The 18,265-nt window shown below is 25.3% G+C and overlaps 1 protein-coding gene across 1 annotated transcript in view; it reads left to right on the top strand.

Moving 5' to 3' along the window:
- The window catches only part of LOC132940205 (uncharacterized), a 113,678-nt gene that overhangs the window by 56,857 nt on the left and 38,556 nt on the right, over positions 1-18,265 (top strand). Inside the window, 1 exon segment of the mRNA XM_061007672.1 lies at positions 2,378-2,512. Within this exon segment, the coding sequence (XP_060863655.1) occupies positions 2,378-2,512 (135 nt within the window).

The following is an 18,265-nucleotide window of genomic DNA, read 5'->3' as shown; positions in this document are numbered from 1 at the left end:
CATGTGATTAGTACCTAACTGCTTATTAGTATTACTATAATAATGCCTACCAATTTAACTATAACATGTATTACCTTATACAAAACAATATATAATATTTAAACATGATATATTTTATTATTTAAAAAATTATAATTTTATATGGGCACGGCTCATTGTATTTTTGAAAAAATTTATTAAAGTATGGTGCTTTTTTATTTAAGATTTTAATGACATTTTTTTTTAACTTCTGAAGACCTATAAAAACGTCAAAAGTTACATTGCATGTATGCAATTCAAAATATTGGTAATGTTTTTTGGGGAAATATAGTTTTAGGAGTTTTTCTTTATTTACAATGATTTAAAATTGCAATCATATTCAACCAAACACATTCAGAAATTTTTTACTCGCTCAATTCTTGTATCATACGTTTTGTTCAAGGATAGTTACAGAGTTATTCACAAATTATTCCAAAATTGCATTATCATGGATCTATTATTCTTAGTATATAATGTTAAACAACTCAAAAACTACTAGTTCGAATTTTCATTTTGATTCATCAACATTTTCAGAAAGACTATCAAAAACTAAATAAATAGTAGTAGAGAAGGGAATTTTTAATTTGAAAAACAGAAATTTGGTTTTTTACAGGATACTATTTAAGTAGAAAATATAATTTAAAAAATTTAAAAATATGACCATTAAGTATAATTTAAAAAATTAAAATAAAAGATTTTGTTGTATTATTGAAGAAAACATGGAGCGAAAATGGTTGGTGAATCACCCTGTGTAACTAGACAGGAAATGTTTTGTATTTCCATTAAACTTTAATTAATTTTGATACAATCAAATATGGTTATATAAAATACTAATAATTATATACACATTATAATTTAGTAAATAATCCAATTAATCACTTTTATTGATTATAATTATTCAAAATATTATTTTACTATGTTATCATTTTTGTTTGTACATATTTTTTAGAAGTGAAGGGGCAGGGTTATAATTGAACAAATCATAGTTTTATTATTTTTAATTAAAATTAATATTTGCATGTAAGTTTTGAATGAAATTTATATATTTTAGGTTATAGTTTATAAGTTACAAAATAAGACAAGAGAACTGTTTATCTATGGAGTCGTTCCAATTATAATTTTGTAAATAATTAGGTACTTATATTGAGTGTATGATGTATTTTATAACTCTCCAAACAGAATGTTAGTCAAACACCAGTGATTGATAATTGCATAAAATTACACTAATGAATTAATTTTATGCAATAACCCTGCAAACTTCTACAAAAGTGGATATTTGTCTTTGGCTATTATCTAAAAAGTGTTAATTCAGGATTTACGAATTATACAAACAAGAGTTTCTCAAAAATAATGATAAAAGTATTATTTTTGTAGATTTTTTTCATACAAAATAATACAAATACTTTTTTCGAGTAATTCAATTTATTTTAAGTTTAAAATGTTATGATACTAACTTTTTAATAGTAATTTAGTTTATTAGTAATATATAAATCCTAATTTCATAAAAATATTTTCTATTTATTAATTTCTTAAAATAAAATAATTTGATCTTTTGTAATAATGTAAATAGTTTTTCAATTTATAATATTGTCTTTTGAATATTTTTCTTTTTTTTTTTAAACATTTGAGGATTTTATTAAATTTCCTTTTTGTTCTCAAATTATGATTATTAGAATTGGTTTTATTTAATAAAATCGTCGTAACAATAATGATACATATTTATTGTATTTTATATTGAAAATAATAATTAATTAATATTTATACTATGCTCTATAGTTTTACATTTTTATGACAATAAAATTCTTATGATTATCATAATAAAAGCTTATAATATAATGAATTGTTTTTCGTGCCAGCTGAATGTAAATTGTTATTACCTACATCCTCATCATTCTTTATTGTTTTATTAGCCAATAATTTGGTGAATTTATAAAAATAATGTACTAGGTACTGAAATAGACGATAATATTATGTATGAATTGTTGGTAATTTCACGTGTACTAATAATAATAATTAAGGGAATACGTAATTCGCGTATATTTTACAACACTATATTATAATGTTGCCTTTTATTGTTATTGCGAAATCCGGCTACACGCTATATTTATGGCTCTACGAGAACCGATGACATTACAACTGTCGCTAATACGGGGTTCAAAATTATTGCCACATAGGGAAATGAATCACTTGTCCAGTTGGTCCAGAATGATTACTAAAGCTTTATGTTTGACATAAATACATAAACTTGCAAGCGAATATAAGTTTAAAATGTTATTTCACTATATACACAATCATACATAATATATTTATACATTTTCTATAAATATATATTTATACATATTTTTATAAATATATATAGAATGGAGGCGCCAAAGGAGGATTTGATATGAATATAGGACCAGCCTGGCAAAAAGGATACACAGGAAAAGGAGTAGTTGTGTCCATACTTGACGATGGTATACAGACAAATCATCCAGATTTAGCTATGAATTACGTAAGTTTTTATTGACACAATATAATAATCAAATATGTTAAAAAATGGTTTTTAAATTAAATTTATTTGGCGGAAACACCACAAATATTGTTATTGCATGTTTAGTGTAACATAATACATACAATAATATAATAATATTTAAATATTTATTTATATTTTAAATTATAAACATGTTCATTTTAAGAACACGTTTTGTTCAAAAATCAGTGGTCTCGTGTCACTTATGTCGGAATTGTGTAATATACCAAATGGATACATTTTAAATAATATTCAGGATTCAAGTTCCACATCAATATGTTTGAACTTTAAAATAAATAAATTAGTATTTTTCTGTAGAACATATTATTAACAATTCAAAATTCTAAACACAAAATGTGTTTTGTACTATTATTATACGAGAACGGCTAATTAATTATTTGAATAATTAACACTGCAAATCTTGGAATTGTTCAACATGTAGGTTATTTGCAAACGTTTTATGATATTTAGCAAAGCGTATTACCGAACGTTGGTATTTTGGTAGATATTATTTGTATGTAATGGATAGATATTGGATAAGTTACAAAGTTGAAAAAGAGTTTTACGGATTGAGATAACTGTTGTCACGAAAAAATGGCCAAACAGATTGCGTTTGTACAATGGAATTCTTTAAATATTATTTACGTGAAAAGGTATCGGCTTGAAAAAGGAATAAAATACGAATCTTTACACGTCATTTTCAGCATAATATTATGATAAATATCAGAACTAGAATATTTATGTATGAATGTATTATTTTGTCAAAAGTATAGAATCAACTTTAAACATGATGTATAGTTAAATAAAATTACTTACCTATGTGGTATTATGGTTGAGTATAAGACTTATAGATTTTAGAGTGTTAGGTTTTCATGTAAGATTATTTTAACACTGCATAGGTATTATTTTTTAAATAATCATACAATATTTTCTCTAACAAAATGTTTACTAGCTACTATACTGCAATACATAATACGCAATACACTTTTTATGGAAAATTTAAATGCTAATATTTTTATTTTATTCGTTGTTTTGCCGTACAGTTTTGAAACTGACCTAACCTGCACATAACAATATGTTTCATGACCTTAAGATATGGATTGAATTAATGACATTTGATTGGATATATAATGCACAAGCAGTCCCTACTGCCGTCAATGATGCCACAAATGTAGATGAATATAATTTTGATTGAATGGTTTTTTTATCTTAATAATATAACTTATTACTTTAGACTTTTCTCTCACAGTTGATTGTTGAATAATTATTATGATGAGAATAGCATCACTTTCAATAAGAATTTTTACATAAAAAAACACTCTGGTTGAGAAATATTTTCAGACTTGTCACTGGCTATTTTATTTTTACAGATGACAAAAAACTGAATTTATATTTTATATAAAAGACTGATAAATTAACAATGCTTATATTGTCACTTTTTAACGCCAAACATCGAGATATTTTTCCTCATGATTAATGAGCTTTATAATGAAACTAGTAATTTCAAAACTCGCATATACAAACATTTAACATTAAACCGACTTTTCGAAAAATTGTAATTACCCAACTGTTATAATAATAAAATAAGCAGACATTGATATACAGGATGATTATTTTCATTTGAAACAATCATTATTTAAAAAATATTTATGTTTTCAAAAACAATTTTTTTTTACTTAAAATACTCTATACCTCATTTAAACTAGTTTCATATTCAATTAATATACATCGAAATACATTTTACTTTGGAATATCAAAGAATAAAACAAAAAGAATGTTGTCATTCAATTAAGTAAAAATGTATACATAATATTATTAATTGTGATGATAAAAATAGTAATATTTATATTTACATATCTTATAATATTTATTTTAAAATTTTTGTTTTGCAATGACTTCAAATGGTGTAAAAAAATATTCTTAGAAATGTTAATAGATTTTGAATTAATGAATGTCTTAATTAAAAAAATGTGCTTTGAAGAATGTATAGTACCTAATATAGTATATAAATATAAATAATTGCAATCGAATTACATTTTTCGCTATTTTTTCAACGAGACGGTTAAAAACTAAAATCATTTATAAACTATTTTTATTCAAAGATGTGCAGTGATCATACATGTAAATGATTCTGGTAAAAGGTCTAATTTATTTCGAAGAAGTTTCTTTAGTACGTTAAGAACGCAGTTATTCGATACAAGACGTCATGTGCAACTTATAAAATATACATAAAAATACTTAGGCTTTGTCCGTATCAATTACATTCCTATACACTATGGACCAATAGTACAAATATCATGGTACAATTGTATTTTTGAAGTTATTAAATAAGTAGATTTATAAGTTATATAATTTACAGTTAAATACAACGAACTATAAGTTCCACGAAATATTTTTAAGAACAAAATGCAAATTAATATATGTATGTAATTGAATTAGGTGACATTTTTATTTGTAATATGGAAATGGTAATGTATTAATAATTTAAACCAAAAATATATACTAAATTATATAATACCTACTTAATTGTTTTTATAATAATTAAATTCAGTCTTTTGTTCAAAGCATAATATACTCGTAATTATTGTTTTTGTTTAATTTAATTGGTATTTTATTGGCCATTATTTATTAACGTATTAGTTGTAAGACATATTATTATAACGATTAAATATAACCTTCAATTATATAGTTTTTAATGAAATAATAATTAAGTATTAAACATTAAAAATAATGATTGTTCATAAACTAAGTGGGTAAATAAAATACTGCATGCGTTAATTATTTATTTGTCATTAAAAAGTACATAAATATATCTATGTACTTATGACATTTTTTTTTTATTTCCCTATTATAATATATTAATGTGTTAATCTTACGTGATATATATATACATGTCTTTCGAATCGTTTTTGTGTTTTGAATAAAATTACTCTCATTTTAATAAAACAATAACCAGTGTATCAAAAATCATTGATCATTATGTTTATAAAATTATAAATTTTATTTTATAAATTAAGGTATTACAAATTATCTATATCTTCTTAAATTTCAGTAGCTTACATGAAATACTTAATATTTCCCCGTGTCATTACAGTGAGCTTTATTTATGATAATCAACATAATATTTTGATATTTTGTTTGCTCATTTTTATCACATGTGATATTCTCGCCCTAAACGACCGTAAACATCATATCGTCATAATAATTTATAGTCGTGTAATACTTGATCATAGTGTGAAATGACACTTCTTCGTTCAGTCCTATAAATCCCTCGGCGTTTTGTATTCAAACAACATCACGCACATTTTGTCGCATCTCTGAAAATATATCACGTCGAAAATTGCCAAAATAAATCTGTCTGAGGTGCGGACATTAAGGAAACACAAATCCCATTGTGGGATTTCGCCATTGTGTCAACCAAAACTAGCGAAGCACAACCGAGGACCTCATATCGGCAAATAAAATAACATTGACTTGGTTTACCGAAACGTGAACATAGCAGTATGTGGTTTCATCGTAATTCCAGTCCACTGGCCACCATATCAACTATGTATAGCGTATACAATACATTTATCCTTCTAAAGAGATCGTGCAATTGAAAAATGTAATAATAAACACGTAATTCATTTGAAAATAAATCACTTCCATAGTGTGATTTCACTTATCTCTTTTCATCAGTTATTCATTGTTAATAATCATAGTAATATAGTACATACAAATTACTATTGTCATACAATGGAATATGATATCTCGTGACTTGTAATTAAAATTACAAACAAAAGCATTTATAAATCACCATAATATTAGCATACAAATTGTTGTCTTAAATTAATGTTTTTTTCTACTCGAGAATATCTCGTTTAAATAAATTGAACATTGCTATTAGTTTTAATGACAACGGGAATCCACCACGTGTATATTCCCTAGTATCTGTTCTCCAATACTTCATATAATACTTCGTATAAGCATAGGCTACATTCAACCAATAATTATTGTGAAATTCTAAATTCTAAAAATACAAACTGAGAATAATATTTTTTAAATTAAATATTAAGATATTATGATGTATCATATTACAATTATTAGGTTTATATAGTTTAGTCAAGTTCGATATCAAACAATTATTACCTGTACAATTAAAATATTAATAGTCTAATAGTCCTAATGCATCTGACGTTTACAACACAGAAACTTCAAAACAGGTGTAGTAATGTTGTAGGTTGGTACCTACTAATAGTATTCAGAGCTACATTATTTTTAATTAAATTGTTATAAATTACGATTTGAATTGGTTAAATTCACATATTGTACCTGTACAAAATAAATTCATAAAAATAGCAATAAACGTTCTATTTCCAAAAGCATGAATGTTTCAGAGCGCCTGATAGTACTCGACGATAATGCCAGCATAAAGTGGTATAGCCTGAGGTAACAGTGGTTGTATTTATAGTTTAGATCTTAACCATAATTTACCGTACCTCCCTCACTTTTTCACCATCACCGCACCAGAATGTATCCATAGTGCAAAAACGTTTACATATAAAAGCTGTCGAAAGTTAATGATAAGTTGTGACTTGTAACCCGGAGGGTTTATGCGGAATTCCCCGGCTATTATAATGTCATATCTGTTTCGCATGTATGCGTGAATATAAAACCGTTTATCTCACAGAAGGAAAGAGTGGGGCAACTGCACTGGTGCCTGGTGGCTGCTGCCACCACTAAAAGTCCACAGAGTAGAAAGGATGGAGTGGTTGGTAATCAAAATTTTATACAAGGAAGTAGCGTTATATAAAGACAACATCACTGCTACTGCTGCCACCACGGCCGTCGAGGGAGAAACCGGAAATCCGCACCAAACTTTTGAAGCTAATAAACTTAACCAACTTTAACCTCGCTTGGTAGTACTTATACAATATATAATATTCTATATATATATATTTGTGTGTATATTATTATATAAGTATAAATCAGACAAGCATATCTCTGATACGGAAAATTTAACATGTATAGTGTGAAATTAATGCTTCGCAAGGTATCGTCCAATGTGACGGGACTGAAAATTAAAAATTCAAACTAAAAGATATTATACACCGATAAAATGGGAAATGTTTCTTGAATTAAAATTCGAAGTTCGTTACACAATGTTGGGAACGTTTGTGACACCACTCGAGTAAAATTATTATGAATTGAAATAATTGGGTGATGATAATATTATTATAATACGCACTGCGCAGCTGTATAGTGTGATACTATAGGTACTCCGGTTACATGTACCCAAGGGAAACGAACATTATGGTTACCGGATACGTTTAAAAGTAATTCACAATAAAATTACTGGATGCATCGGATTTTCAGTGATATTTTGGCTCTTTAATATGTTGCACGAAGTCCTAATGAGACATTTTGAATAATCGTCAACGCGTTTGGCAACAAAACTTTATGGTAAGTGCGTATGCAAATATTCCGTTGTTAAATAATAATTACATAAGAAACCATGATGACGAAATACCAGCACGTCAAAAATATAACTTCTCCTCGTTGAATCAAATATATTCAAAAAATATTTGAAGCAAATACTAATATGGTATTATGAGGTATTGTTATTTTTCTATTAAGTTTATTTTTTATTTAACTTCTATATTTATTATTTTTACATCGTTATGTAAAATATTATCAAATTTGAAATAATAACATGATGAGTATTAAAGTTAAGGTGTGTTACAATGATGAGTATTTTGAGTATTTGAAATAAAAATTGATTACATATTTTGTACAATTTACATAAGTACCTAATTTATAAGTTTTAAATAATACAAAAAATATATACAGTTTTTGTTTGATTGTTATACTGTTTCGAAATAAAAATAATTAATTTTATACTAACAGCATAAAATATTTAAATATATTTAAAATAATATATGTATGGAATGTATTTTGTGATTTTATAGTTCTATAATTTTTCCATTCAAGATATTATAGTTAATATTTATTGTTATATACAATTATATAAATTATTTACACATATCTTCTCATTTTTATAGAATAATCATTTTATTTTAATTTACTTATGATAAAAACAATGGAAATACAATTTCAATGATATATATACATTCATTATTTAAATATTTAAAAATCCTAAGGGAAAGATTTCACTATAATAAAATATCATTAGAAAGTTTATTTTCTTAAGAAAATGTTCTAAAATACCTTGTGTTTACAAGAAAACTTTATTTAATTTGATTTAACTTCTATTTTTTCTACCACCTAGTCCATTTAACCTTTAACTTACTTTTAACTCTATTTTATTATTCTATAGCTATAAAGAATTGGTATACATATATCTTTATTCAAGTGTACTGTCAATAATTAATCATTCGAAAAAGGGACGAAAAAAACCAGTATTAAAATTGAAAACTTTAAAAAATCGTTTAATCGTAGAATCCAAACCAAAATCAGAACAAATACTTTTTATACTTTATTGTTAGAGACTTTATTGGTGATCAATTGTTTTTATTTTTGTTCAAAGATTAAATATTTAAAATAAAATGTGTTTATTACAGAAACATATTTGTGTACACAGTGAAATATGTTTTAATTACTGAAATAAATCTATAGATTAAATATAAATTCTTTATTTTAGATAACGACATACAGCAATATTAAAACTGTACAAACTAATGTTTAGTACAGATTTTTTAATGAGAGGAAGTAGAACAGTAGTTTTAACATTTTTAAAATTATATTCCTCTACTCAATAGTTATCTATTCAATTTATATATTTTATGATAAAACTGTATAACATCCTATGGTTCCCAAGCTTATGAAATATATTAGCTAAATTCAACGATGTTTAGATATTTTTTTATTCTTTCCTATGTAACATGTAATCAATAATATGTTTAAATAAAATACAATTTATAATTACATATTAATTACTTTTGTACATAAAAGTGAAGTGAGTATTCGAAAATAATAGAGAATTCTTCGCGTCTAAACAATAAATTAAATGTATATTTGTGTTGTTGTTGCCTTCAACTAAAAGATATCGCCGCAATCTATCCTTGTTATTTTCTGCTTGTCAATACATGTTTTCATAGATATTACCAAGATTCGTTCGGACTCATTTTGCGTGTTTCGACATGTTTTACGCAGTTCCATTCAATCTCAAAACATTTAGGTTACAAAACAAATAAATATTTTGTACAAAATCGCATTTGTTTTCCAATTACAAATGTATGCAGTATCATAATATTTTTTACCGTCTCTACCTTAACCGCTTTAGACTATTATATAACTTGCATTAATATTTTCTAATAGGGCTTATTTATATAGTTCATATTATTATTTTTCAAAAATACAACATGTATAATATTATGTACGTTATAACTTTATAAGAAAATCTCAGTTGATTGATACCTAGTTAATTTAGAAATATTCATCAGTTATTATCCTTTAAAACTATTATATAATAATTAATACTAGTGCAGATACTGTTGTTGTGAGTACCATTGCACATGTACAAAAACATTCGCCTGTAAAACTATGCACCAACTAGTAATATTGTTCTAAAATGAGTATTTTGTGAGTATTTAGTCTTATGTATAATATAATGTGCATATAGGTACTATATATATAAGGCACTTAGGGCACTAAAGCACTTTAGTAAAACATTTAACAACCATTGGATTAATTTAATTCACTCACTCTAAACAAAAAAAAAATACCTTTACAAGCTAGTCATTTAAGAAACTGTTTTGAAAAATAACTTAAGTACAAAACTATAGAACATATTAATTTGTTCAGTCAAAAGGCAAATTTAAATGTAGGGTGTTTGAAGTATGCTTAATGATCATTGCTCAGGGAAGGGAAAAGATTATATCTATACTATACATATTATAATAACCAAGAACGACAATAGGGGATAATAACAATGGTAATATTATTAGCAGTGTTTTAGCTCATAACATGCAAATTATATAATAGCATAATAGTAAATTATATAAAGCAAAATTATTGAATTAAATTAGTTTGACAGTATGATTGAAATAAGCTTATTTCCATACAATTTATAAGTTAATTGGAAATATTTTTGAAATTATGTAATTAGCTAAGACAAATCATATCTGCAGAATTGTATCTGTTGGTAGTGAAAAAAGGATTTTAAATTATAAAAAAATTTCATAACTATAAAATGTTTTTTTTAAGCTTACAATATTTTTAGGTTGAGTTAACCATGAGTCTATTCTTTGTTCAATTTGTAGCTAAAATATTTACAATAATATGGTTTATTTTTGTGTATCGATCAATATCTTTTGGAGCATCAAATACTTAACAATCTTCAACTTTGAGTGTAACTTATGGCAACAAATGTTATCAAATTTGTATTTTTGGGAGAGCGGAAGAGCCAGTAATACAATTCAGTGTATACTATGAAAAATATTCCGTAAAAACAAAAAAAAAAATAAGGAAAAAGGAGAATATTTAAGAAACATCAATTGTAAATCAAAAATAAACAACCATAATTTTATTATATACTTAAAATATTGACATTTTAAAAGTTACCTTAAATGCAACTCCATGTAAGTATTAAAATTTAAAAATATTAGAAATTTGAGTTTTTTAAAAATACGCAAACAATTTTCCAAAAATGTTCAAACAGTTATTTAGTTGGAAATATACCTATATGTTTTTAATTTCAAAATCTGAAACTTGAAAATTCAATAAAAGATTTTTTATAAGTTATCTTAGAGCATTCTTTAGATTTAAAAATAGATAATAGGCATATTTGTTTAAAGACTTTTGAAGTTCTAGCTTTTATGATATTTAAACGAAAAGTAATGATTTTTTTCACATATTATAACTATTTGTTTATTATTACAGCATTTTATCATTTTTATCACATTTCTATATCATACTGATTTGCAATTTGGTTTTACACATACCTGTCAAACATTAAAATAACTAAAAAACAAAAATACATGCCTTTTTATGTTTTTAAAATACCTAATTTATTTCAGATTAATTAGATTATAGCTGAAAAGTATACTTAAAAGTCATATTCTTTTAAACATCTCATTTTTTTTAAACTAATATTGTGGATGATGATCAAAAGCTTAATAGAAGGTAATATAGGTTAAAATATTTACGTAGAATAACTCATCTAATAACAACAGTAATTTCCAGCGCTCGGGTTGGTAAAGCGACACGAGTGCTCAGTATAGTGTGGGAATTACTGAACATGTTGGTACTTACCTATTTGTTATAAATTTCAATATAGACGGAAAAATGTTGGTAAACTTTGTATTTCATTTTTCGATCTAGTATAGTATATTGTAACATAAGTATATTGATTTGTCAATCTTTTGAATGACTCTCTAGAATATAAATTCAACTTTTTTAGGAACCAAAGGTCACTTATTGTTGCATATACACCAACAACGATTTTATCCGGCTATAGAATTCTGTGGTTGTGAGAACACTTGAAATGGAACAGAAAAGGAATAGTTATGCATGAATACGTTATAACATCAAATCGAGTTTAAGCTTTCACGGGTCCACTGTAGTATTTGCATTCCAATAAGATGACGAGTATTTATTTCTTTTCGGTGAAACGAATTTTCAAAATGTTTATACAAACATACACAATTATTTTTAAACAAGTTTCTGGGAATATTTAGCATTGCGATCTAAATTCCATAGAGATATATATATTTTAATTATTACCCCTAACGATACAATATGTATATGAATAAATTGCTTAAATTGACGTATAATATTTATAATTTTATATTATTCATCCTCTTACAACTACTAGTTACGTACTATAAGTTAACATTCCAAAATATTTAGTTGTACAGGTATGTCAATAAAATATTTATTTTTCTGATGATTTCATATATAATTATAATTTATGTTATTTACATCTATATGTTACTAAATTTTTAATGAATAAAATCAATTTTGTTATGTCGAATACTTTATAATATTTTATGTATAAAAATATATAAAAATATATCAAACTATTTTAGTTTTTTATAATAATCATTATCAATATTCTATGACATAGAGCAGTGATTCTCAAAGTGTGCGTCATGACGTGCTAGAGCTTAGATCATATAATAGAGCTACTGCCTAAATATTTGAAGCTAACATAACTAAGGGGATTCGGTGCAAATGCACATGCGCACAATTGATATCATGCATTCATGCACATGATTGGTACTACTATTATCACCCAAAATTTACATCACCATTAGTTTATTGATAAATATGATCAATATACGACGATTACTGAGACGCATGCGCAATAGAAATCAATCCCCTTGTGACTCGTCTTTATGATGTCTTCAACACGACGTAGTACGCCGTTTGTAATGCAGTAGCACTATCCATAGTATAATATGATCTAAGTGATAGGGAGTTGCGGTGTCTTCATAGTGTGTTTTTAGAATAATATGTGGTATAATGATAAATTGATAACCCAAAAGGTATTATGATTGACTTTGGACATGTTGACACGGGAAAACTTAGTTAAAAAATGGTGCTAGGAGTAGATGATTTTTGGAAACCAATGCTTTAGTAGATTGTGGATATAGTAATATACCAAATCTGAACTATAATCTGAAGAGGAGGTATATGACAATATGTTGTATTGTATTTCCAATTAAAATAATTTTACTTTCATAAATTTAATTATATTAAGAATTTCATTAAAGTATAAAAAATTATGCATAAACAGTTTAGGTATTTACTTTTTACGTTGTTCTTTATTAAGGTACCTATAATGTCTTATTTAATAATAGTATTTATAGCTAATAACTACAGTAAAAATTAAAAGTTATTAAAGCTAAAATAATTTTTTTTGAATAGGCCAATATGATATTCACTTTTTTTGTAAATTTATGTAAGCTTAACCATTGTCATTGCCTATATAATATGTCCCATGGGGTTTTTTCTTTTTTAGTGGTGAGATAATGGATTTTCCATATAAACTTTACTACCTACTTAAGATATACGAACACCACAGGAATCTGCTATACATACTGGCGTATACACTAAACGTATATTGTGATAATTTACTTGTTGGCATTTTATTCCAGAATATCTAGACGTAGATTATTTTATGTTTTATAAAAAAAATAGTTCTTACATAAATATAAATCCATAAATACTGACGTTCAGTAAAGGCGTTAGTACTTGTTTTTCAATTACTTGAACTTTTAAGTAAAAATAATTATTTTACCATACATGATAGAGGTGGTGTTCTTAATGTCTAAAACTTGAATACACGAAAAAAGACTAATTAAATCTCACTAACCAACCATTTCTTAAAGTGGGTTACAATTAAATAATAACTTCGGTTTTCAAATATGCCAACATAATTTAAAATAAAATTAATAAACAAAGTTTTGACTTGGATAAACATTTCGACCAAATACAATTTATGTCTTGTCAACGAGTTGACTACAAGAGAAAATGTATAAATATTTGTATTGAGATCGAAATTAAGTTAATTAAGCCGCTGGCGTATTATGTTATTATGTTTTACCTGTCTTGACTATAAAATCTTCTTTAATTTATTGAGATTTATTTGATTGAATCAATTTATCAATCAATCAATTAAGTAAGATAATCAATTAATTTTTTTTAGTTTTTTGATATGCATACAATAGATTTTGAGGAATTTTGATTCACCGTAATAAGCTATTATAGCTATTATAAGCTATTATACATCTCAAGAAAATACGAGTATAATATTTATATTGGTCTAATATTTTCGTAGATCGTTATTTTACGTTTTGAATTATTTAAAAAAAAATTACTGTTTCCATTTATGATTAAGGAACTTAATTGTAGACTTGAAGATAAGTTAAATTAAATTGGATATTTGGTCTCTAAAATGAAATACACTCGAATAGAATTAAATGCGATTGCGTAACAATAGATTGTGTGGGTAGGTCCCTAAGATGTTCTGTGGTTTATTTGAGATTCGCTAGTGCGAAACAATGGTCGATTAAAGATCAACAAAGGGTCACGTTTGAGCTCAGCAGAATAATTGAGAGAATCTTTTGCTGGCCATAAGACAAACACACCAAACGAAATATAGATAGATAGAGATAGACATAGAGAAAATTATGTATGTATAGTTCAGAGATAGGGAGAACATATCTTTTGAAGAATTCAATTTGGTAATCCACTCAACTGATATTTGTATAGTTACATAATATATTTTTGTTTAACTGGTCAAAAGGGACTATTAATATTTATGTTTCAATAATCTATATATTTGTTTTTTCTTTGAATGAGGCATTAAAAAGCATATATTTTAAAATTGAGCGTAATAAATGTACATTATATAACGTATTGAAATGTATGTTAAACTATATACATAATATGTTATCGATTAAAAATGTATATTTAAATGCGTAAATAAATGTGCAAATGACAACGTCAACATCGTTGATAATGTCGTTTTGATTACAGTCTAGTTTAAATTATATATAATAGATACATGATCACAAAAGTTTATTTTTAATTTGTTACCTACTTCCTTTTAAAAGTAAAAAAAACTCTCGTAATCATTTAATAAAATATTTTGTATAAGTTCGTAAATTTAAATAATAAAATACATTTAAAAAAACTACCTATGTTTACTTAGAAGCGCCAACACATTTCAAAATGTAACATAAATATATTATAATTGAATACAATAGTATAATAATGACTGTACTTATATTATTATTATGACTTATATAATAAATAAAAAAATTTACACAAATAGTATGTAACAATTATATATAAATATAGGTAAAACTGATATTGTCTCTACTTTATAAACCGCAAAAGTTTAAATAAAATTGCTTAACTATGTAAAAAAATAGAATATAAGTGTAATTGATAGTTCATAATATTTTATTAAATGTGTGTAAAATATAGTTTCAATACCTTTGGAATTTTTCGATGTTATACCGTACAGAGGTACCTGTATCTCAGATGTTAATTATAATACTTACCAGTTATAATGTACATAGGCATAATATGAGCGTAAATATATAAATTAAAACAGAAACAAATATACATAAAATAATATTATTTTGTGTTTGTACATTATAATGAATATTTACCACGATACACAAAACGTATTGATGTTTTAATGATAAGTAAATGAACCGTTACATAGAAAATAATAATTTAAGGTTATTTTTTTGATTATCAAGTATATTATACCGAACATTTTTAAATATTGTGTCTTTATTAAACAAAATTGCCTACCGTTATAGATTTTGTTTAAAGCTTATTATAGTAAATAATGATATGGTAAACATGAATGGTTATCGAGTTCAGAAGTATTGATAACGGAAATAATTTTAACTTTTTATTTAAGTGGATAAATTCAGGGATTAGTACACAGCTGAGGTATATGAAACACAACCATGGTTGGGTGATGTTAAATCCGGTCTGTTGAAGCCCTGTGGCTTGTTTTTCCGTTCTTAATCAGCGATAACCCCTAAATACTAACTTATGATCAACCTACCATTTCCCTTCATTACTAAAGGAACATAATATAACTTCCTTATTATGTCTCTAGGGAGAATTGAGTTTATTTGTTACTATTTATCCCTTTCTCCAAATTACAAGACCCATACTATTTCTTTGGGCTGAACCAACAAACGAGAAAGTAAACAAATAAACCTTGTTCATCGCATTTTGAATTTTAACTATTATTCTATTATATTGTTCAAAAGATTTAATTATGTTCATTAATTTATTGATGTTATGTATCAAAATTATAATATAATATAGGTATAAGTATTATCAATATTTGCAATTCAAAGTCATTGGGAATCAAGTTTTGATATAACATAGTCATAGTCAACAAAAACCTCATTTCATAAATCTTACTTCATAAATACATCAATGTATCTTAATATTTTGTGATTTCGTTTCCATTTGAGTTTTGATTTTTGTGAATATGGTCGAGTAAACACTATAGGTTTTGTTTATTGTATTCCAAAGCATCGTATCTGTATAATAACAATGAATATACTGAAATATATAAATTGTGAAAATAATATAGGCTAAATTGTGTATTGTAATTTAATATTTGATGTACCTTCATTAAAACTATTATGTAACCTCTCAAAAGTTAAGTATTAATAAATATGGATGCTTAGTGGTTATATTTTTTTAATGTAAAATTACAGTGTATAATGAGTTTAGAATTAAATTTTATCCGAGTGGGTTTGTAAAGAAGTGTCAGTCAATTAAAACAAAAGTATGAAATACAAATGTATTTGTAATATTATGTTATATATACAAGTGAATTCTTAACTTACTAAACAATACAATGCAAAGTATAATAATAACTTTACATTTTAAATTGTATATTTTTGTAAATAATTCTGTTTTCTTAGATTTTAATTTAACACTTTTAAAGATATATAATACCTATATACTATAGTGTCAACCATTAACAAATTACACAGTAGGTAATTCTGAAATTGTATAAAATTAATATATTTTTATGTTTATAGAACTTAAAACATATAATAATATAATATTACAGAAACATTATTTATTTTAATTTATCAAATCTAATTGTTTGTTGGTATTATATTATCATGTTTGTGTAGGCAGTTACTAACTACCGTAGATCTAGAACGACTAGAACTATATTACACGCTATTAATTTAATTTATATTTTAGCATAGAATCGTTTTTATAGAAGTATTTTTAACATTTTATGGTCAATTTAATACCGTTATATTCCTCAGTGGTTTCAAGACAAAATTGAATATTGGTTTTACATGAAACAACAATATCAGTAATATGATTATCACACAACATTTACTCAAAACGTTATTAATAAAACGACAATTCGTGGTAGGTATTTATCTTAGTAAAAGGAGTAAAACCAAGAAGGGATAGAATAGCAACGCTCGATACACACACACACCCAAACAAAACAAGTTGTTGAAGTGAGATAATTGCTAACGTTGAATAATACTTCAGATCTCACGAGTCGCACCCATGGTCTATCGCTTTTTCAACATGCCCTTTCAACACCACTTTCAATGGCCTCGAAAGATCTATATATTTTGACCCAAACACACTATGAGTGACCCATTATTTTATTATAAATATGATTTAAGCGTTAAAATTTAATGGAAATTTAAAGTAAGCGGCAATAATTTTCGATTTTAAATTTGCAAGCATTTACTACCCATTTAAGTAGGTGTCTATAAATTTTTTAAATATCAACATTGTATAGTATTATTTGTTGTACATAGGGTAAATTATGCAGTTATTGGCACCTTAAGAATTCGTTTTTCGTAGTTATCGACACCTTACCTGATCCATTACGAAATCTAGAAAATTATCAAATAAATAATATGATAACATCAAGATTAATAATAAAACATTATAAGTATGACCGTATAATCGAAAAAAAATATCCCTAAAATTCATAATAAAACATTTTATATACGAAAAACAAAATTACTTGGTGCCAATAACTACACCCCTGCCAATAACACCATTCTTTACCCTATTAATATATTGTTATAAGTTTAACATTTGCTTTGTTTTTGAATAATGAATGGTACAATTATTATTATAGAAACTTACCTCCATATTTAACTAATAACGTAATATTAAAAACCCTTGCAACTAGGTAATAACATGTAATTAACTAATATAATTGTTCCGGTTTAATATAATATTATCATAATATTA

This window comes from Metopolophium dirhodum, chromosome 3 (genome assembly GCF_019925205.1).
Source record: "Metopolophium dirhodum isolate CAU chromosome 3, ASM1992520v1, whole genome shotgun sequence".
Classification (NCBI taxonomy): Eukaryota; Metazoa; Arthropoda; class Insecta; order Hemiptera; family Aphididae; genus Metopolophium; species Metopolophium dirhodum.
Note: the sequence above shows the minus strand (reverse complement) of the source record. Positions and strands in the feature narration are given on the sequence as shown.